This window comes from Saccopteryx bilineata, chromosome 5, assembly GCF_036850765.1.
Source record: "Saccopteryx bilineata isolate mSacBil1 chromosome 5, mSacBil1_pri_phased_curated, whole genome shotgun sequence".
In the NCBI taxonomy this organism is placed as follows: Eukaryota; Metazoa; Chordata; class Mammalia; order Chiroptera; family Emballonuridae; genus Saccopteryx; species Saccopteryx bilineata.
In genome coordinates this window covers 32079896-32102249 of record NC_089494.1, presented here as the reverse complement: position 1 = coordinate 32102249, position 22354 = coordinate 32079896, and the positions used below count along the sequence as shown (strand labels likewise).

Here is a 22354-nt window from a genome sequence, read left to right as displayed (position 1 = left end):
ACCGTGCCAAAGTTTTCAAATGAGGTCTCATATCTTCTTGAGGGGAGAGGGCTGCTCTAACAAGGGCTCCCAGCTTTTACACTGGTGGAAAAAGAAACAATCATTGCTGGAAATTAGATGCCTAACCACCTCCAACGTGTCAAAATCCTTTTGTGGTTTTTAATATTATAGAGCAAAGCATTCAGTAAGGTAAGTCCACAAAGCAAACCTACGAAGCCCACAGTTGAATACAAAATGTAATTGCAAACACCTGCGATGGAGAGGCAATTCCTGGTAAATATTCAATAAAAGAGACGTTTAGCATACAGAACAATACAGGTCCAGCTTTTCTGAACCATGCTGAGAACCATCTGTTAGCAAAATCGGCAAAAGTTTTGTCAGATACCAACCAGAAAAACTGGGCTGTGGGCAAAATCTGAGTGAGGCAAGCCTGAAGCAATAGACAAGTACATGCAGGAAACAATGTTAGAATGGGGTGAACCCAGGCCTGGAGACCCTCCTGTGGTGGTGACCTGGGATCTTTTGTTACATTCAGAAATACTCCTTAACCAATAATCTTCTAAAGTCGGATGTTCTTTAATGGGGACCACCAATAAGTGCATTAGTAAATGCAACTTCCATTATATTAAACACTTAAAACCATGTTTTCCTCTAGAATGCACCTGATCCTACCAGCATGAATCCCCAACTAATCTGATAGCTATTTGGCCCTTCTACTTAAATTCAAAATAACACATTTCCCAGGGGAGCTGAAAGACTTTTGAAAACGGCATCAAATTCAGTTATAAACTCATTTTCCGAATTGCTTTTTCCATGCATGTTTGCATAGCCGTCCTTCCAAGCTCCGCTCAAAATCTACTGATTCCATTTGCCACACTGACACTAACTGGTTCTCATCTTAGTTTATGTCTTTTTTACCTCCATTATAACACTGGTTGTAACTGGAACCATCTGCTCTGTTACATCTGAAAATGATACGTATAGAGCAAAGATCAGGCATTTTCTTCTCATCCATCACAACACCCAGCAATATGCTTTGTATACAGGATGTGCACATAAAGAAGGGAAAAAATGAAGTAGTTAAATAGGGAGAAAGTAAGGCCAGGGAAGAGACATTTCTATGGGTTTCTGATGAAATGGCTAGCAATCCTATTATCATCTTATTTCAACTGGCTCATGTAAAAAGGTTAATAAGTAGAATTTTTAATGGTTTATTTTCACTATAGTGCTTGTTGATGGCAAAGAAGTCATCACTAAGGGAAAAAGACAAGAATGGAATAATAATGGCTAGCATTTGTTGATTTCTGATAATGGATTCTTTGATTAGTGCTTTAAATGCATATTCTCATTTAATCCTCATAGCAACTCAAAGAAATAGGTACTATTATTATCCTCTTTCTGCAATAAACTGAGTTTAAAATAGGTCAAGTAATCTACCCACAGTCACACCACTAGTAATTGGTGGATCTAAGATTCAAACTCAAGTCCATCCTCACCCACTTGCTATACTGCCTGAGACATAATGAAAATACAGGCACAGCCCTCAAAATACATGCCTTCCCAATGAGTTTTTCAAATGCTATCTAAACAACTTAATATTTTCAAGCAAATTGTTCACTCAGAATTTATTATTTATTTTATTTTTTATATGGATTTTTCTGGGCATATATATATATATATATATATATATATATATATATATATATATTGCCTTAACACTTAGTATGGGATCAAACATACAGAAGGTACTTAGTAAATACTGAGTTCATAGACTTGCTTAACTGATGTGAGTCTTAATTTCTTCAAGAATAAGTAGTAAAATGATAGTCTCAATCAGGGATCGGGAACCTTTTGGCCACATATTTTAAAATGTAATTCTGTGAGAGCCATACAACGACCCGTGTACCTTACGCATTATCCAATAAAAATTTGGTGTTGTCCTGGAGGACAGCTGTGATTGGCTCCAGCCACCCGCAACCATGAACATGAGCAGTAGGAAATGAATGGATTGTAATACATGAGAATGTTTTATATTTTTAACGTTATTTTTTTTTTATTAAAGATTTGTCTGCATGCCAGATGCAGCCATCAAAAGAGCCACATCTGGCTCGTGAGCCATAGGTTCCCGACTCCTGGTGTAAAGGTACTTGGAAAACTTGTATAAAGAATACAATTGCAATTAAAATTTTACTTCTAGAAATATCAAAATTTTGATGCTGAGTGGATAGACTCAATACATTTTTTTTCCCAATCAAGGGCTTAAAACAGATCAGTTGGTCCATTTTACTGTTCTTACCTTCCCGGATAGCTGTAAATGGGACTCCTTCCTCTTCATTCATGCTAATGACTTTTAAAGCCACCAGTTGCCTGTTTATTCTAAAAGAATGAGGGGAAAGAGAACACATAATATGATTCATAGCAGTTTAACAAAAAAAAGTTTTTCTTTAAAATATATTTTAGTATATAAGTCAACATTTTTTTTCAAAATAAAAAGTTTTAAAAGTTTATATAGACCAAAACATTTTTCTCTTTACCAAAATGATCCATGTTTATTATTTAAAAAATTTGGAGCTCTGGCCCATTGGCTCAGCAGTAGAGCGTTGGCTCAGTGTGTGGATGTCCTAGGTTCAGTTCCTGGCTAGGGCACACAGGAGAAGCATCCATCTGCTTCTCCACCCTTCTCCTCTCCTTTCTCTCTATCTCTCTCTTCCCCCTCCCACAGCCAAGACTCCGTTAGAGCAAAGTTGGCCTGGGCGCTGAGGATGGCTCCATGGCCTCTGCCTCAGGTGCTAGAATGGTTCCAGTTGCAATGGAGCAAGGCCCCAGAGCAGAGCATCACTCCCTAGTGGGCATGCCGGGTGAATCCTGGTCAGGTGGATAAAGGAGTCTGTCTCTCTGCCTCCCAGCTTCTTACTTCAGAAAAAAATTTTTTTGGAGAATATAGTAATCAGAGAACCCCCTGCAACCAAATCCATTCTCATAATATTTTAATGTATATTGCTTTTTAAATTTCCATTTGCACACTTATTTGAGCCATTTTTATTTTTCCTCTGAATTATTGTAGTGACTGCCTACCAATCTCCCTGCTTATACACTTGTTTCTCTACTGTCTACTCTCAATAGAGTACCCTGGGAATTCTTTTTAAGTGAAAGTCAAAACAAACCACTGTCATTCTGAATAAAAGCCAGATTTTTGTGGCCTTCTAGGTGCTACCTGACCTGCCAAGTCCCACCTATCATCTCTCTCTCTTCATCTCCTCCTACTCTCTACTTAGTCATTGTTTTGGTCACTGATGTAAGCTAAGTGCCAGAGGACAGAAAATATTTTAATGCAAGTATAAATACATTATTTTTAATACAGTGGGGTTCATATCACATCATATGATTATATTAGTAACCTGTTTTCCTCCATTTAACTTTTTGTTTTATTCATTCTTGTTTTATGTGATATTTAATAATGACATAATATTTCATCACATATACTAAAATGTGTTTGGCTAATTCCAAATGTTTTTAAATTATTTCTAATTTTTTATTATTATAAAAATACAGTGATGATCATATTTGTAGATCAGTCTTTTTACACAGCCCCTACTATTTTCTTAGGGTAGAGGTGTAATTGCTAAGTCAAAGGATGTGCTGTGCACATATTTTTATTGTTTTAAAGGCATGTTTCCAAATTTTGCCGTAAGGTGATCTAGTACTCCCTCACCATCACTGAGCAAAGTTTTTGTTTTTTTTTATGGAACTCTTCACGAATTTGCGTGTCATCCTCACACAGGGGGCATGCTAACCCTCTCTGCATCACGCCAATTTTAGTACATGTGCTGCCAAAATAAGTATTGATTTTTTTTTTTGACAGGGACAGAGGGAGAGAGACGGACAGATAGGGACGGATGAGCCCATGCTCAAGCTGGTGACCTTGGAGGTTTCGAACCTGGGTCCTCTACATCCCAGACCAATGCTCTATCTACTGTGCCACCACCTGATCAGGCAGCTTTTTTTTTTTTTTTTTTTTGTTCCCATATACCTCACAACCAGTTTCTTCTATTATCAACATCTTATATAGTATGGTACATTTGTTATAATTAACAAACCAATATTGACAACATTATTAGGATATTAACTAAAGCTCATAGTTCATTACAAATTCTTTACTGGTTTGAAGTAAAATTGTATTGTTATTGTGGGTTGCATTGTAAATTGAAAAACAAATTTGAGGAGATTGCAACATAATACATAGGAAAAGCCAAAAAACTACCATACCTATGAATTTTTCCCAGTAAACTTATTTAATAAAGATTTTTAAAATTCCAAATGAATGAAAGATATCCTCCACTATTAGTTATACTAGAAAAAATAGAAATAGCATTAGTGTCGGCCTGGCCTGTGGTGGCACAGTGGATAAAGTGTCGACCTGGAATGCTGAGGTTGCCGGTTCAAAATCCTGGGCTTGTCTGGTCATGGCACATGTGGAAGTAGATGCTTCCTGCTCCTCCCCTCTTCTCTCTCTCTCTCTCTCTCTCTTTCTCTTCTCTAAAGTGAATAAATTTTTTAAAAATCTTTAAAAAAAAAGAAATAGCATTAGTGTCAAACATTAGACAAACAGTTTAAGAATGTATGTTTTGATTTTGCGGGAGATGACGTCAGAGTAATGGCTGGGTAGGAAGCGATACCGATAAATCTCCCCCAAAACTCAACAAGATCTTCAACCAGAAACAGAAAAACCTATACTTGGAGCTTCCAGATGCTTCGCAATACACCCAAAGTTATGATTGAGTGAAAAATTGGCTAAATATATAACCAAACCCCTAAGGAAATAGGGAGTAAGAAATGCTCCGCCTTCCTCACTAACCTAAACAGGGCGGCTTTCTCTGGTAACTGTGAATATAGAAACTGAGGTGGGCAAAGGGGGTGAATAGATCCAGGCCGCCGCGGCACAAACGGCCGAACCAGGCTGTGGCACGGAGATCCAAGCCAAGGAAAATCTGATCCTGTGGCAACCCGGGCAATACAAGCTAACACTCGCGCCAAACCCAAACAAAGAAAGACAAGCGGAGCGGCCATTTTACCCGGTCTCCTGGTCGGTGCACAGTTAGTGGGCGAGAATTTCTTCCTAGGCCCCGAGAGTGGGTGCCCGTGTTGCCCCACGGAGAGGCAGGGTCAGAGGCCTTTCTGTGGGCCGAGGGCAGAGTCTCTGGGCAGCCCCAGTGCCCTGGGAAAGCCACGCACGGGAGGGAGTGAGAACTAATTCCAACGGTGGAGATTTTCCGTGCTGGAGGGTGTTTCACTCAGAGGGAAACGCGGCCGGCCTCATATCCTGGTTTGCGCACGCAGATAAGGAGTGAGCAATTCCTCCGAGTGCCTCGGCAGTGCGCGCCCGTGTTATCACACAGAGGGGCAGAGTCAGGGGCCTTTGTGTGGGCCAAAGCGGAATCTCGAGCCGCCCCAGCGCCTTGCAAAAGCCGCGCACGGGGACGGAGCAAGACTCAATTCCAGCACTGCAACTTTTCCCTGCGGTTGGGGGTTTCACTCAGAGCGTGAGACTGCTGGCCGGATATCCTAGTCACAGACAGTGAGTGAGAGTTTCCTCCAAGCGCCCCGGAAGTGGGCGCCTGCTTGTGTTACCAGACAGAGTGGCAGAGCCAGAGATCTTTGAGTGGGCGGAAAGCCCGCCTGATTATGCTAGCAGCTCTGACCGACTGAGCCTTACCCAGAGCCCTGTGCTGAGTGGAAATAGAGTGGGGAGTTGCCAGCTCTTTGAGCCTCTTACTATCCAGGCAAAGGCAGCAGCCACCCCATAGCTGGATTATCAGGCTACTAATTGAGGAAGGAAAGACTAGGAGAAAGGCTCCAGGAACACGGACTCTCTCACTGTTGGAGCCTATAAATGCTAATGAGCTTCAACTGCCAACGAGACTAAAGCACAATACATGACATTGCCATAGAGACTTATCAACTGCAAACCTCTACCTGAGCGTGCCAAAGGGGCAGAACCTGGGGTACAGAGTCACCGACCAGGAAGAGGGAGAGAAAAGAAAAAGCAAGAAGATAACCTCTCAAAATCAAGAATAATCTGCAGACTTTATAACCTATCCCATTTTATTATATTTGTTCGTTTGTTTCTCTTATCTTCATTCTTGATACTTTTTTTTCCTCCTCCAATTTGGCCGATTAACTCTCTGCCGGTCTTACTCTCTCCTCTCCTTGAACTACACTACCCATAAGTGTTACATCTCCCATTATCTTTTCTCTTCTCTTCCTTTCTCTCTATGAGGGTTGCACTCCAAAACCCTTAACTCTCTCTCTCTCTCCTTTCTTTTTTCTTCTTTTAGTGGTTCCCTCTTTTTTCTCTCTCTCTCTCTTTCTTTTCTCCCTCTATATTAGTTTCTTCCTTTCTCCTTTACATCTCCTCTCATTCAAACCTCAATAACAAACAAATTATCTTATCTGGGACTCAAACCTATGTTTGTGGCATTTTGGGGGGTTTTTACTTCACCTTTTTAACTCACTAGCAGTGCTCCCATCCCTGGCTCTCCATATTATCTAGTTCTTGTTCCACTAAATACAATAGTAATTTTTTAATTTGTCCCCCCATTTTTCCGTTTTCCTCTTATTCCTCTCATCATAACTCTTAGACAACAAACACCTAAAAGCAAATCATTTTATTCTTGACCCAAATTTTTTCCTTATTTGCTTTTTGTGGGTTCATACGCTCTTTTTTTTTCTTTTTTCTTTTTTTTTTTCCTTTTTTTTTTTCTTTTTTGCCCCTTTATTACTTTTCCCCAATTCAGGCCCTCCATCACAGGCATTGTTTGTTATAATTCACAGTCCACCACAAGATTTTCTCAAGAAAGAGGGGAGAGGAGAGGAGAGGAAAAAAGGAGGGAGGGAATAATTTCCTTTTTTTTTTAATTTTTATTTTATTTTATTTTTCTTTATTTCATTATTAATTTAAAAAAACAACTCTTTTCGATTTTTTATTTTTTTATTTTTTTTAACTTTTTATTCTTTATTAAATCTCATTAATACTATCAACAAAACCACCCTCAGATGCCATTAAGGAAGAGAAAATCGAATATCATGGATACAAAAGAAAGAGAGGTAACACAGCTAGATGAGGAAAAATCTATGGAGAAAAAATTTAATATATTGGAAACCTTGGAGCTAAATGAGAGAATTCAAGATAGAAGTCCTAAAAATCCTCGGAGATATACAAGAAAACACAGAAAGGCAATTTAGGGAGCTCAGAAAACAACTCAATGAACACAAAGAATATATGTCTAAGGAAATTGAAACTATAAAAACAAATCAAACAGAGATGAAAAACTCAATTCACGAGCTGAAAAACGAAGTAACAAGCTTAGCTAATAGAACAGGTCAGATAGAAGAGAGGATTAGTGAAATAGAAGACAAGCAACTTGAGGCACAACAGAGAGAAGAAGAAAGAGACTCAAAAATTAAAAAAAATGAGATAGCCCTACAAGAATTATCTGACTCCATCAAAAAGAATAACATAAGAATAATAGGTATATCAGAGGGAGAAGAGAGAGAAAATGGAATGGAGAACATACTCAAACAAATAATAGATGAGAACTTCCCAAGCCTGTGGAAAGAACTAAAGCCTCAAGTTCAAGAAGCAAACAGAACTCCGAGTTTTCTTAACCCCAACAAACCTACTCCAAGGCATATCATAATGAAATTGACACAAACCAACAGCAAAGAAAAAATTCTCAAGGCAGCCAGGGAAAAGAAGAATACAACATATAAAGGAAGGCCCATTAGATTATCATCAGATTTCTCAGCAGAAACTCTACAAGCTAGAAGAGAGTGGACCCCAATATTTAAAGTCCTGAAAGAGAGGAACTTTCAGCCACGAATACTATACCCATCAAAGCTATCCTTCAAATACGAAGGAGAAATAAAAACATTCACAGATACAGAAAAGATGAGGGAATTTATCATCAGAAAACCCCCACTCCAGGAATTACTAAAGGGGGTTCTCCAATTAGATACAAAGAAAAAAAAAAACAGAGCCACAAGTAAAAGCTCCAAGAAGAACACAATAAAACCAAATTTAAACTGTGACAACAACAAAAAGAAAGAGGGAGAGAAGATGGAGATTAACAGTAGCAAAGGATGATGGAGTGCAAAAGTACTCACAAAATAGTTCGCTACAATGAACAGGGTAGGGACCCTTTTCATTACTCAAAGGTAACCACCATTGAAAAAACCACCACAGAAGCACATGAGATAAAAAAGATAGCAACAGAGGAAAGATGTATGGAATACAACCAAATAAAAACAAAAGATAGAAAAACGAAAGAGAAGGATCAAACAAGGCACAAAACTAACAGAAAGCAAGATATAAAATGGCAATAGGGAACTCACAAGTATCAATAATTACACTAAATGTAAACGGATTAAACTCACCAATAAAAAGGCACAGAGTAGCAGAATGGATTAAAAAAGAAAATCCAACTGTATGCTGCCTACAGGAAACTCATCTAAGTAACAAGGATAAAAACAAATTCAAAGTGAAAGGCTGGAAAACAATACTCCAAGCAAATAACATCCAAAAAAAAGCAGGTGTAGCAATACTCATATCGGATAATGCTGACTACAAGACAGGAAAAGTACTCAGAGACAAAAATGGCCATTTCATAATGGCTAAGGGGACACTGAATCAAGAAGACATAACAATTCTTAATATATATGCACCAAACCAAGGAGCACCAAAATATATAAGACAGCTACTTATTGATCTTAAAACAAAAACTGACAAAAATACAATCATACTTGGAGACCTCAATACACCGCTGACGGCTCTAGATCGGTCATCCAAACAGAGAATCAACAAAGACATAGTGGCCTTAAACAAAACACTAGAGCACCTGGATATGATAGACATCTACAGGACATTTCATCCCAAAGTGACTGAGTATACATTCTTCTCCAGTGTACATGGATCATTCTCAAGAATTGACCATATGTTGGGCCACAAAAACAACATCAGCAAATTCAGAAAAATGGAAGTTGTACCAAGCATATTTTCTGATCATAAAGCCTTGAAACTAGAATTCAACTGCAAAAAAGAGGAAAAAAATCCCACAAAAATGTGGAAACTAAACAACATACTTTTAAAAAATGAATGGGTCAAAGAAGAAATAAGTGCAGAGATCAAAAGATATATACAGACTAATGAAAATGACAATACGACATATCAGAATCTATGGGATGCAGCAAAAGCAGTGATAAGAGGAAAGTTCATATCGCTTCAGGCATATATGAACAAACAAGAGAGAGCCCAAGTGAACCACTTAACTTCCCACCTTAAGGAACTAGAAAAAGAAGAACAAAGACAACCCAAAACCAGCCGAAGAAAGGAGATAATAAAAATCAGAGCAGAAATAAATGAATTAGAGAACAGAAAAACTATAGAAAAAATTAATAGAACAAGGAGCTGGTTCTTTGAAAAGATCAACAAAATTGACAAACCCTTGGCAAGACTTACCAAGGAAAAAGAGAAAGAACTCATATAAACAAAATCCAAAATGAAAGAGGGGAAATCACCACGGACACCGTAGATATACAAAGAATTATTGTAGAATACTATGAAAAACTTTATGCCACTAAATTCAACAACCTAGAAGAAATGGATAAATTCCTAGACAAATACAACCTTCCTAGACTGAGTCAAGAAGAAGCAGAAAGCCTAAACAGACCTATCAGTACAGAAGAAATAGAAAAAAACATTAAAAACCTCCCCAAAAATAAAAGTCCAGGCCCTGACGGCTATACCAGCGAATTTTATCAAACATTCAAAGAAGACTTGGTTCCTATTCTACTCAAAGTCTTCCAAAAAATTGAAGAAGAAGCAATACTTCCAAACACATTTTATGAGGCCAACATAACCCTCATACCAAAACCAGGCAAGGATGGCACAAAAAAAGAAAACTACAGACCAATATCTCTAATGAATACAGATGCTAAAATACTAAACAAAATACTAGCAAATCGAATACAACAACATATTAAAAAAATAATACATCATGATCAAGTGGGATTCATCCCAGAATCTCAAGGATGGTTCAACATACGTAACACAGTTAATGTAATACACCATATCAACAAAACAAAGAACAAAAACCACATGATCTTATCAATAGACGCAGAAAAGGCTTTCAATAAAATACAACACAATTTTATGTTTAAGACTCTCAACAAAATGGGTATAGAAGGAAAATATCTCAACATGATAAAGGCCATATATGATAAACCATCAGCTAACATCATATTAAATGGCACTAAACTGAAGGCTTTCCCCCTTAAATCAGGAACAAGACAGGGTTGTCCACTCTCTCCACTCTTATTTAATGTGGTACTAGAGGTTCTAGCCAGAGCAATCAGACAAGACATAGAAATAAAAGGCATCCATATCGGAAAAGAAGAAGTAAAGGTATCACTTTTTGCAGATGATATGATCCTATACATCGAAAACCCCAAAGAATCCACAAAAAGACTACTAGAAACAATAAGCCAATACAGTAAGGTCGCAGGATACAAAATTAACATACAGAAGTCAATAGCCTTTCTATATGCCAACAATGAAACAACTGAGAAGGAACTCAAAAGAATAATCCCCTTCACGATTGCAACAAAAAAAATAAAATACTTAGGAATAAACATAACAAAGAATGTAAAGGACTTATATAATGAAAACTATAAACCATTGTTAAGGGAAATCGAAAAAGATATAATGAGATGGAAGAATATACCTTGTTCTTGGCTAGGAAGAATAAATATAATCAAGATGGCTATATTACCCAAAGCAATATACAAATTTAATGCAATTCCCATCAAACTTCCAATGACATTTTTTAAAGAAATAGAGCAAAAAATCATCAGATTTATATGGAACTATAAAAAACCCTGAATAGCCAAAGCAATCCTAAAGAAAAAGAATGAAGCTGGGGGCATAACAATACCTGACTTCAAACTCTATTATAGGGCCACGACAATCAAAACAGCATGGTATTGGCAGAAAAATAGACACTCAGACCAATGGAACAGAATAGAAAGTCCAGAAATAAAACCACATATATATAGTCAAATAATTTTTGATAAAGGGGCCAACAACACACAATGGAGAAAAGAAAGCCTCTTCAATAAATGGTGCTGGGAAAACTGGAAAGCCACATGCAAAAGAATGAAACTGGACTACAGTCTCTCCCCCTGTACAAAAATTAACTCAAAATGGATCAAAGATCTAAACATAAGACCTGAAACAATTAAGTACATAGAAGAAGACATAGGTACTCAACTCATGGACCTGGGTTTTAAAGAGCATTTTATGAATTTGACTCCAATGGCAAGAGAAGTGAAGGCAAAAATTAATGAATGGGACTACATCAGACTAAGAAGTTTTTGCTCAGCAAGAGAAACTGATAACAAAATAAACAGAAAGCCAACTAAATGGGAAATGATATTTTCAAACAACATCTCAGATAAGGGCCTAATATCCAAAATATACAAAGAACTCATAAAACTCAACAACAAACAAACAAACAATCCAATAAAAAAATGGGAAGAGGATATGAATAGACACTTCTCCCAGGAAGAAATACAAATGGCCAACAGATATATGAAAAGATGCTCATCTTCTTTAGCTATTAGAGAAATGCAAATCAAAACGGCAATGAGATACCACCTCACACCTGTTCGATTAGCTGTTATTAGCAAGTCAGGTAATAGCAAATGTTGGAGAGGCTGTGGAGAAAAAGGAACCCTCATCCACTGTTGGTGGGAATGTAAAGTAGTACAACCATTATGGAAGAAAGTATGGTGGTTCCTCAAAAAACTGAAAATAGAACTACCTTATGACCCAGCAATCCCTCTACTGGTATATATCCCCAAAACTCAGAAACATTGATACGTAAAGACACATGCAGCCCCATGTTCATTGCAGCATTGTTCACAGTGGCCAGGACATGGAAACAACCAAAAAGCCCATCAATAGATGACTGGATAAAGAAGATGTGGCACATATACACTATGGAATACTACTCAGCCATAAGAAATGATGACATCGGAACATTTACAGCAAAATGGTGGGATCTTGATAACATGATACGAAGCGAAATAAGTAAATCAGAAAAAAACAGGAACTGTATTATTCCATACGTAGGTGGAACATAATAGTGAAACTAAGAGACATTGATAAGAGTGTGGTGGTTACGGGGGGGAGGGGAGAATGGGAGAGGGATAGGGGGTGGGGAGAGGCACAAAGAAAACAAGATAGAAGGTGACAGAGGACAATCTGACTTTGGGTGGTGGGTATGCAACATAATTGAACGACAAGATAACCTGGACTTGTTATCTTTGAATATATGTATCCTGATTTATTGATGTCACCCCATTAAAAAAATGAAATTATAAAAAAAAAAGAATGTATGTTTGTCATACCTCTACAATGAAATATTTTGCATTCATAACAAATGTGTAAGTCTAGAGACATGTAGAAAAAATATGGAAAAGATGCACGATAAAATAAACAATAGGATACAAAACAAAAGGATACAAGTTCATCATGTTTGTAACTTTAAGTACAGTTGACCCTTGAACAATATAACTTTTTAAAAATAAATTATTGATTTTAGAGAGAGAGAGAGAGAAACAAACATTGATTTGTTATTTCACTTATTTATGCATTCATTGTTTGATTCTTATATGTGCCCTGACTGGGGACTGAACCTGTAACTTTGGCATATCGGGGAGAATCTCTAAACAACTGAGCTACCTGGCCAGCGTCTCATATAACTTTTGACTCCCCTAAAACTTAACTACTAATAGCCTGTTGTTGATAGAAGCCTTGCCAATAACATAAAGAGTCAGTTAACACATACTTTGTATGTTTTAATTCAAAATATGTATCACTGTATTGTCTTCTTACAATAAAGTAAGCTAGAGAAAAGCAAATGTTATTAAGAAAATTGTTAGAAAGAGAAAATACATTTACAGTGTTTACTGAATACACCTGTGAATAAGTAGACTCGTGTTGTTCAAGGAGCAACTGTAAACTGTATGTGTATGGAAGACAATACATGTGTGCAATTGCTGTACTAAAGTGATAGTTTCCGCACTTTCCTTGTTTTTGATAACCTTGACGGTTTTAACAAGTACCAGTCAAGAATTTTGGAGGATGCCTCTTTATTGGAATTTTTCTTATTACACCGGGGTTACTGGTTTTGAGGATGTAGAGTGTGATTTTTATCACACCATAGTTGGTCTTAATCACTTGGATGAGGTAGTGTTTTCCATATTTCTTCCCTGCAGTTATCTGCCCCCTATACTTTTCTTATGGAAGAATGCCACTATGAGTAGTTCACACTTAAAGAGCAGGGAGTTATGCTCCACCTCCTTGAGGGCAGCTTGTCCACACAAATTATTTAGAATTCTGCATGGGAAATTTGTCTTTCCACTCCCACTTATTAATTTATTTAGCTATTGATTTTTATCAATATGTACTCATAGATGTTTATTTTATACTTTGGGTTATAATCCAATACTACATACAAAGTATAATTTCTTTATTGTGTTGCTCAAAGTTTTCCACCATTGTCCTTTGTGAGCTCTTTCAGTTGACTCTTGTGTCACTTTGACCTACCTTCATTAATATGGGTTTGTTTTTTTGAAGCATGCTTTTGTCTTTTTCCCCCCTCATTTATGAGTAAAAAAAATTTATCGCATTGTAATTTCTATTTCTTTACTTGTGGAACTAAATTATCATAAATGCATGGGTCTTTCCCATTCTTTTATAATTTTCCCATCTTTTTATTAAAATATTTTGCATATACTTTTCACCAGTTTCTTTTTTTTTTCTTTTTTTTTTTTTTTCATTTTTCTGAAGCTGGAAACAGGGAGAGACAGTCAGACAGACTCCCGCATGCGCCCGACCGGGATCCACCCGGCGCGCCCACCAGGGGCGATGCTCTGCCCACCAGGGGGCGATGCTCTGCCCATCCTGGGCGTCGCCATGTTGCGACCAGAGCCACTCTAGCGCCTGAGGCAGAGGCCACAGAGCCATCCCCAGCACACGGGCCATCTTTGCTCCAATGGAGCCTTGGCTGCGGGAGGGGAAGGGAGAGACAGAGAGGAAAGCGCGGCGGAGGGGTGGAGAAGCAAATGAGCGCTTCTCCTGTGTGCCCTGGCCGGGAATCACCAGTTTCTTTTGTGCCTTTTCATGTCTTTGAAATTTTACACCATAAGCCCTGGCTGGGTAGTTCAGTTGGTTAGAGCATTGTCCCAGTTATGCCAAGGTTGTAGGTTCGATCCACAGTCAGGGCATTTACAGGGATCGACCACTGAATGCATGGATGGATGGAACAACAAATTGATGTTTCTCTCTCTAAAGTCAAATAAAAAACTTTAAAACTTTATGATGTTCAGCATTTTCCAAAATATTTTACCCACCCCTCCAAAAACATATTTTGGTCAAATATGTTTAGAAAATGCTTTATATTTTTTTAAATTTTCTTAACTTCTCTTAGATAGTCCTGGTATACATTAACATTTTAAGATGTTGAGAACCCCTACAATGAAGGATCACATTTTATTTGGTTCTAGGGTTCCCATGTCAATTTGACCGTGGTAACTGTTCCAGTGAAACCTCTGTTAAGGTGTCCCAGGATTAGAGCTCTCCAGAAGATACTTGGCTAGATGAGGCATGATGGGCATTTCCAATCTCCCTTATGGGGTCTGACTTAAATGTTAATGTACAGACAGACCTTCCCAACCCAAAGCTATACCGAATTCTCTTATCTATTCTTCTAGTTCCTGGATTTTTTTCAATTTCATTTAACTTTTTATCCACTGGGAATTTATAGTGTATATTTTTACCTTTTCCAAGTTGCTAACAATTGTCCCAGCTCCGTTTATTGAGCTGTCTTCTTTTCCTTGCTAATTTGAAATGCCACCATGACTATATATATGATCTTACACTTGGATTTGTGACTGTTCTGGACTTTTTAAACTCATATTTCTTTGATATGTTCTTTCTTGTACTACACTACCTTGATTGTTGTAGCTTTTGAACACATTTACAATACATTAAGACTCTAAATTAGAGAATCATTGCAGTATTAGACGTTCTAATCCAGATATCCTCACAGCAGTCCCTAGAATGATCCACAGGCCCCTCTGCACCCGCCGTACTGCAACTGCATCTCCTCCTGGTCCTCATCCGCTTCCACTCTCTCCTTTCAGTGCCAGGCCTGCTCCTGCCTCAGGGAGTTCTTACTTGCTGTTCCCTTCCGGAAGCTCTCTTCCACTACATATGTCCGTACCTCACACCTCTCCTGTGTCAGAGTCTCTGATTAAGTGTTCCCTTCTCAGTGAGGCCTCCTCTCAATGCTCTATTTAAAGTAGTAACCCACTACCCCACTCTGGCTCTCCCTATCCCTCTTCCCTGTTTTACCTTTTTCAAAAACACGTTTCACTCTTTAAAAAACTCAAGATTTTACTAGTTTTTTATTGCCTGTCTTGCCTCCACTGGAATGTATACACCATAAGAGCAGGGGTTTTTGACTCTTGTTCTTGGATGAATCCTTATTGGCTAAAATAGTGCCTGATACAAAAAAGGTGTTAAAAAAAATTTTTGTATACTGAATGAATACCTGTATGAAACAAATAAATGCCCTCCTGGCTCTTTCTTCAAGATTTTTACATCCCTTAATAAATCTTTGTATAAATTCTGCCCATTTGTTGATGCTAATGACTTTGTTATTGTTGTTGTGAGTGTAATCTCCCCTACTATGTTTTCTCTTAAATGGTAATTGCTAATACATAAAGGCAACTTTTGATAAGTATATTTTTATTTTGTAACTTTATCATACTACTTTTAATTGTTAGATGATTCTCTTGGGTTTTTAGGTAGACAATTCTATAATCCACAAAAATGATATTTACTCTTTTTTTCCCTCATTGCATTGGCTAGAACATTAACAATTATCTTTCTTTCCTTCCTTCCTCCCTCCCTTCCTTCCTCCCATTGGCTAGATTTATAATTTTTAAATTATAAATTAAATGAATGCTTTTGTGTTTAGGAATAAAGTGAAAAGTGTAGTGATCTTTCCTTCCCCACCCACTATCAACCACTAGAAGTATCTACTTTTAACAATATCTTGTTTTTTCTAGACTCTGCTATGCACATACAAACTTATACATACATAGTAAGTACAGTTGAGGGATTTTCTTCTAAATGAGATCATAGAATGCATATGGTTCTGTAATTTATTTTTTTACTCTTAAAATATTAAACATCTTTTCATATTAATAGATCTATCTTATACTTTAGATGGCTGCATATTATTTCTTTGTACAGTGACTATTTAGGAAGTCCTTCATTATGGATATTTGTGATCAAGTTCTTACTTTATAAATCTTGCTGCAATGAATACACTTACATATATCCCTGTATACTTGGACAAATCTTTCTAATGTATTTTTCATCCTATTACTAAGCTGACTCCTCTGAAAGAAATCTTACATCCTTAGTTCCTAAGATATTAATCCTGTCTCTACATAATGCATTTAAAATATCTACCCGAAAATCCTGTTTTAACAAGTAAAAATAATAACACAAATACTAAGATAAATGATATTTAGTCTTGTAGTATTCACATTAAAGTTTTAAAATTAACATTTAACCAGTATTGAGTTCAGTTTTTCAACATTGAAATAACATAAAGAAATCAGACCTCTAACATTCTTTTGACTAAAATGCTATGGAGTTCACAGATCTTTCATATACGTTGAATCAAGTTTATTGTTAGCCAAAATGGGCACTTGGCTTCTGGATTAGCAGTATTTTTATTCTTACAGCCATTATATATATTTTACAAGGGTAGAAAACCCAGGGTTGATCATTTTTTGCATATACCATGCTTTGTACAAACCAACTTCAGTTTCTTCTATGAAGGCAAAGTGGAAGGAGGAAGGAGCCAACCCAAGGTTGCCATTGCAAACCTCTGTTGTTGTATTTTAGGAAAACATATAAAAAACAACTCTAGAGACATTTTACTAACTGCACTTCCCATCAGGCAAAGAGCAGTAATTGTTCTTTGGGTCAGTAACAGTGGCCATCTACTTTGAATTGAATAAAAGAGAAAAACAGCTGATAAACATCTTAGTGGGCTGATTTTAATTGGGGCCGAAGTTTGTTTTTCTTTCAAGGCTATTTAAATCATGTCTCTTCCTATTGATCATGGTGTCTTGCCCAGGTCCTGAACTTCTGCTGTGTGTTACCTGGCTTTACAATGTCAAGTGCGGGGGGATGGACTCCTCATCTCTAAAGTCTTTCCCAGCTATGAGTCACTCACCTGCTAATCCCTTTGTAAACTGTAGCATAAGAACCTTCACCCAGCTTCTCCAAGTTCAAGTAAGATGAGGCTGCCCCAAAAGGGAGACTCTTCCTCTGCTTAAGGGGAACAAGGAAAGGGTGAGATGTGGGGAAAAAAGAAAGCACTGTTTTTAGTGTTGACTTTTTTTTTTTTTCCAGACAAATTCGCCAGAGTGTACTTGGGAAGATCTATTCAGTAATTGCCCTGGAAATAGGGCCAGCCTCCCTAGACAAGCTCACATTAAGTCCTTCTTGATCAGCATCAGCTGCTCACTCACCCACTGAAAGCCCTGCCTCAGATCCTCTTCCTGAAAAGAATCGCTGTTACTCCGTGGCCTTTTACTCTTGAACTTCCGGGCCTGGACAGACTGAAGTCCCCTGGGGTGAAATGAAGTCGTGGAACATGATTCTTCTTTTAGGTTTGTTAGCTAGTTGAAAAAGAAAGTGCAGGAGTAAAATTATGCAAAGTCAAGACTGACTGATAAACCATTTTTTCTTTTTTTTGCCTGATTTTCACTTTTCAAAATGTTTTCTAAGTTTCTATATCTTCAAAATGCACCTTTCTTGAAAGTTAGGTCATTTTAAAAAAATTCTTAATGATATCAATTGTTGAAATACTATATTCTTTTTCACTTAGAAATATGTCTTTTTAAAACTTAGGTTAACCTAAATTTCCTTGATGGATGGTTTCCAATTTTTTCTGCTTAACTCACAGGTTTTTGTTTTTTTTTCATGTTCCCTTAATTTATCACCTTAGGGAAATAATTTTCTAGTATAGCATTGCTAATAACCATGAGTTAATTATTGAAAATTTTAATCCACAGCACAGCAATACTGCAGCTTGCTTCTTAAGGCTCAGCTCCATAATTTAGTACTGCAGAGATTTTAAAAGAATACCTACTTTCTGAACTTCAAGTCAACTGGGTTTCAGGCAGCCTAAAGCATAGAATTATTTTTCCCTTTTGGTTTACAAGAAAATCTCCAAATTTGACAACAATAGCTATAAATTCTCTGTGACTTTAAGAGAATTTTATTTTTATTGGATTAGACCTACCGCAGAAGAATCAGAGCCTGCTACAGAAAGGGCGTCTCTGAACTCCTAGGTTTCTCAACAGAGAAAGATGCTGCTGGGATACAAATACCTCAATCGCAGCTTCCGGCATCACAGGCGCACTCCTCTGACAGCTGTGCACATCGCCTCCCTCCCAACAGCGATGGCAGCTGCATCCAGGCTGGAGAGTCTTTGCACACAGCTCTTGACCCATAATCTTCTAGGCTCAGGGAGAAAACTTGCACTTGAACCTCTCTGTCTCTCCTGTCCTTGTTCACTCCCTTTTTTTTTTTTTTCTTTTTTTTTTTGCCAGAGGTCAGCAATGCTGGAGCTTTCATATGACTCGCATGAGGGCTCTGCCGGAGTGGAGCAGCCTCATGACTTCAGCAGTTTTTCCTTATTGGTACAAGAAACCATACATTGGAAGGCGGCTGCCTGCACTTGTGTGTGCACAACTGAAAACAGGATGGCTAAGGCTGGATAAAGTGAAACTGGGCACAGTTAAGAATCACATTCCAGCCACAAGTTAGTTCGATTGGTATACACGGGTTTTTTTTATGAGTTTACATTATTTATCCCTGTAAATAATAATGATAATTATTAGGCTTCCCTGGCGCTAAAGTGGACATGTTGAGAAGTATTTTCTCCCTGCCTCTCATCTAAGAGCAGTTTGCTTTTCAGATCTTAAAATATATTTGAAACCTAGCCAACTCTTAGTAGTCAAAGAAACCACAGAATCCTAGAACAGGGAGAAAGCTGAATATACCTACTCCATCTCTTTGCCTTCAAGCAATCGTGTATCTAATACTCCCAGAGGGCTAGTCATTCATTCATTGATTCAAAAACTACCTAGTGAGTACCTGTGTTGTTCTTATACAAATAGTTACCCAGTGGTGGAGAGAGAGGAGTTTGCATGAAATATCTTTTCCCCACTTCCCCTTCCTTCCTTTCACATAAATGTAACTAATGTTTTCTATATTGATAGAATGGCATGTTGAGGATCTAGTTTAAGCTAGTTTGTAGTCTTTGAACAGAAGTTTTTACTCTCATAGTCTCCTAAGGTTGGTTATTGCCACTATAATGTACTAATCTGAGTGAGACAGAATGTACAATTCACACACACATCATTATCATTAAAAAAAAAAAAAAAGTAAGTCGGCCCTGGCCGGTTGGCTCAGCGGTAGAGCGTCGGCCTGGCGTGCGGGGGACCCTGGTTCGATTCCCGGCCAGGGCACATAGGAGAAGCGCCCTTCTGCTTCTCCACCCCCCCTCCTTCCTCTCTGTCTCTCTCTTCCCCTCCCGCAGCCAAGGCTCCATTGGAGCAAAGATGGCCCGGGTGCTGGGGATGGCTCCTTGGCCTCTGCCCCAGGCGCTAGAGTGGCTCTGGTTGCGGCAGAGCATCGCCCCTGGTGGGCGTGCCGGGTGGATCCTGGTCGGGCGCATGCGGGAGTCTGTCTGACTGTCTCTCCCCGTTTCCAGCTTCAGAAAAATACCAAAATAAATAAATAAATAAATAAAAAGTGAGTCATGTCTATTATCACAACAATATTTATGTATATTTGATATATGAACCTCACAGTGGTTTAAAAAAAAAAACCTTTCAGGTAATTTAATTATGAGCATGTATTAATGTTTATTTCAGCCCTGGTTGGTTTGCTCAGTGGATAGAACATCGGCCCAACATGTGGATGTCCCGGGTTCTATCCCCAGTTAGGGCACACAAGAGAAGCGACCATCTGCTTCTCTTCTCCTTTCTCTACCCCCACCCCTCCCTTCCCTTTTCACAGCCAGTGGATCATTGGTTTGAGCGTTGGCCCTGGGCACTGAGGACAGCTCAGTTGATTTGAGCATCAGCCCCAGACTCAGGTTGCCGGGTGGATCCTGGGAGGGTTGCATGCGGGAGTCTATCTCCTTTCCTCTCAATTAAAAAAAGTTTTACTTCAATATTCTCAAAAGAGGAAAGATTTCGAACAGGCCAATTAAAAGACTCACTCAAATCAGAGAGATGCAGGTGTTTTTTTTTTTTTAAGTAACTAGTTTTATTAATACAAAAAGGAAAAAATATTTGGTTAAAGATTAAACTTTTTTTTTTTTTGTATTTTTCTGAAGCTGGAAACGGGAAGGCAGTCAGACAGACTCCCGCATGCCCCCGACCTGGATCCATCAGGCACGCCCACCAGGGGGTGATGCTCTGCCCATCCGGGGCATTGCTCTGTTGCGACCAGAGCCACTCTAGTGCCTGGGGCAGAGGCCACAGAGCCATCCTCAGTGCCTGGGCCATCTTTTGCTCCAAAGAGCCTCGGCTGCGGGAGGGGAAGAGAGACAGAGAGGAAGGAGAGGGGGAGGGCTGGAGAAGGAGATGGGCGCCTCTCCTGTGTGCCCTGGCCAGAAATTGAACCCGGGACTTCCACACGCCAGGCCGACGCTCTACCACTGAGCCAACCGACCAGGGCCAAGATTAAACTTTTGACTGATAATCAATGGAGAATGAGAACTAGTTTCTTAGAATAGTTCATGATTCCATTAGAATTTATCATAATTATATTCTATTTTATCAGAAATGCTGATTTCTTTCTAAAGAGATTGTAAGTTTCATCATACAAATTTTATATCACAGATCAGGTCTGAGACAGTTTTTCATTATCACCCTCTAATTATTATCACTTTTATAATTTTTAAATAGTTAGTATATTTGTAAGCCTTGGGGGTAACTCACCTAAGTCACAAGTTCCTGAAGTAGAATATATTAATTTTTTTAAGGTTTAAAAATGTTCTGTTTAGATACTAGAATGAATTATTGTGGAAAATTGTAAAAGATCCATCAGATTATTCAAAAAGAAAATAATTTATGGTCTTGTTTAAAGTCAATGAAAAATATTAAATGACTTAAGATGTTTTGTAGCTTTGTGTTTGAAGCAATGTCTAGTATCAAAGATTTTTGAATAAGACAGAAGACTTGGATGATTTCAATTTGTGTTGTGAGTCAGAACCAGTGTATGTGGCCCTCCAGGTTAGCTGGACCTGCCTCAGAGGCCTGGGTGGCTTCTTAGTAGGACAAGGCCACTATGCTGTCTTGAAGCATGCCCACTGTACTGCTGCCTCCCTCTGTAATAGACCAAAGAGTTCCCACGCAAGAGGGCAAAAGGACAACAGAGGAGAGAACCCTGTGTGGTAAAGGGCCCAACCAAGGCTTTCCTGCAAGGGCTAGGAGGTGATACAATGAAAGAAATGCAGGACGTCCCATGGAGTGCACTTCCACTTTGAAACCAGCAATGTGGAGCTGAGGCCAGCTCAGATAACATGCTCCATGGATTTGCTCTCCATCCTTCTCTAGTTTACTTCCCCTTTCCCTTCATTTCTGCGTCTCTGAGATTGTGCATGACCCCATCCCCTCAAAATTAAGTGTTGGCATATAAGCTTTTGTGTGAGGTTCTGTTTTCAGGGAATCTGTGTTAAGACAAATGGTGGCCATTTCTTTAATTAGCAGTAAAATTATAGGTTATTGATCATTTCAGACTAGCTTCTCCTGCCTACATTTTTGGAGTCATTTTTTTCTTTCTTTCTTTCTTTTTTAATATTTATTGATTTGAGAGAGAGAGAGAGAGGAAGGGAGAGAAAGACAGACAGAAACATCAGTCTGTTCCTATATGTGTCCTGACCGGAGAGCAAATCTGCAACCTCCATACATTGGGACGAGCTCTAAGCAACCAAATTATCCTGCCAGGGACCTTTCTATTTTCTTTTTTTTTTTTTTTTTTTTTTTTGCATTTTTCTGAAGCTGGAAACAGGGAGAGACAGTCAGACAGACTCCCGCATGCGCCCGACCGGGATCCACCCGGCACGCCCACCAGGGGGCGACGCTCTGCCCACCAGGGGGCGATGCTCTGCCCATCCTGGGCGTCGCC

General features: G+C 38.5%; 1 protein-coding gene and 1 non-coding gene across 3 annotated transcripts in view; both read right to left on the bottom strand.

The window, feature by feature from the left end:
* Positions 1 to 18667, bottom strand: part of CDK15 (cyclin dependent kinase 15) — a 106537-nt gene extending 87870 nt beyond the window's left edge. Inside the window, exons 1-4 of one of the 2 annotated variants that reach the window (XM_066279797.1) lie at positions 18541 to 18667; positions 17677 to 17826; positions 17379 to 17476; positions 2297 to 2376 (exon numbers count right to left, since the gene is read on the bottom strand). In XM_066279797.1, the coding sequence (XP_066135894.1) occupies positions 2297 to 2376; positions 17379 to 17476; positions 17677 to 17826; positions 18541 to 18663 (451 nt within the window). In that variant the 5' untranslated portion in view covers positions 18664 to 18667. The remainder of the gene's footprint in view (positions 1 to 2296; positions 2377 to 17378; positions 17477 to 17676; positions 17827 to 18540) is intronic. The other variant, XM_066279799.1, reaches the window with a different exon arrangement.
* On the bottom strand, positions 3737 to 3843 carry LOC136307150 (U6 spliceosomal RNA). Its single transcript, XR_010725832.1, has one exon. It is a non-coding gene; the product is annotated as a U6 spliceosomal RNA (small nuclear RNA).
* Positions 18668 to 22354: the final 3687 nt, after the last annotated feature.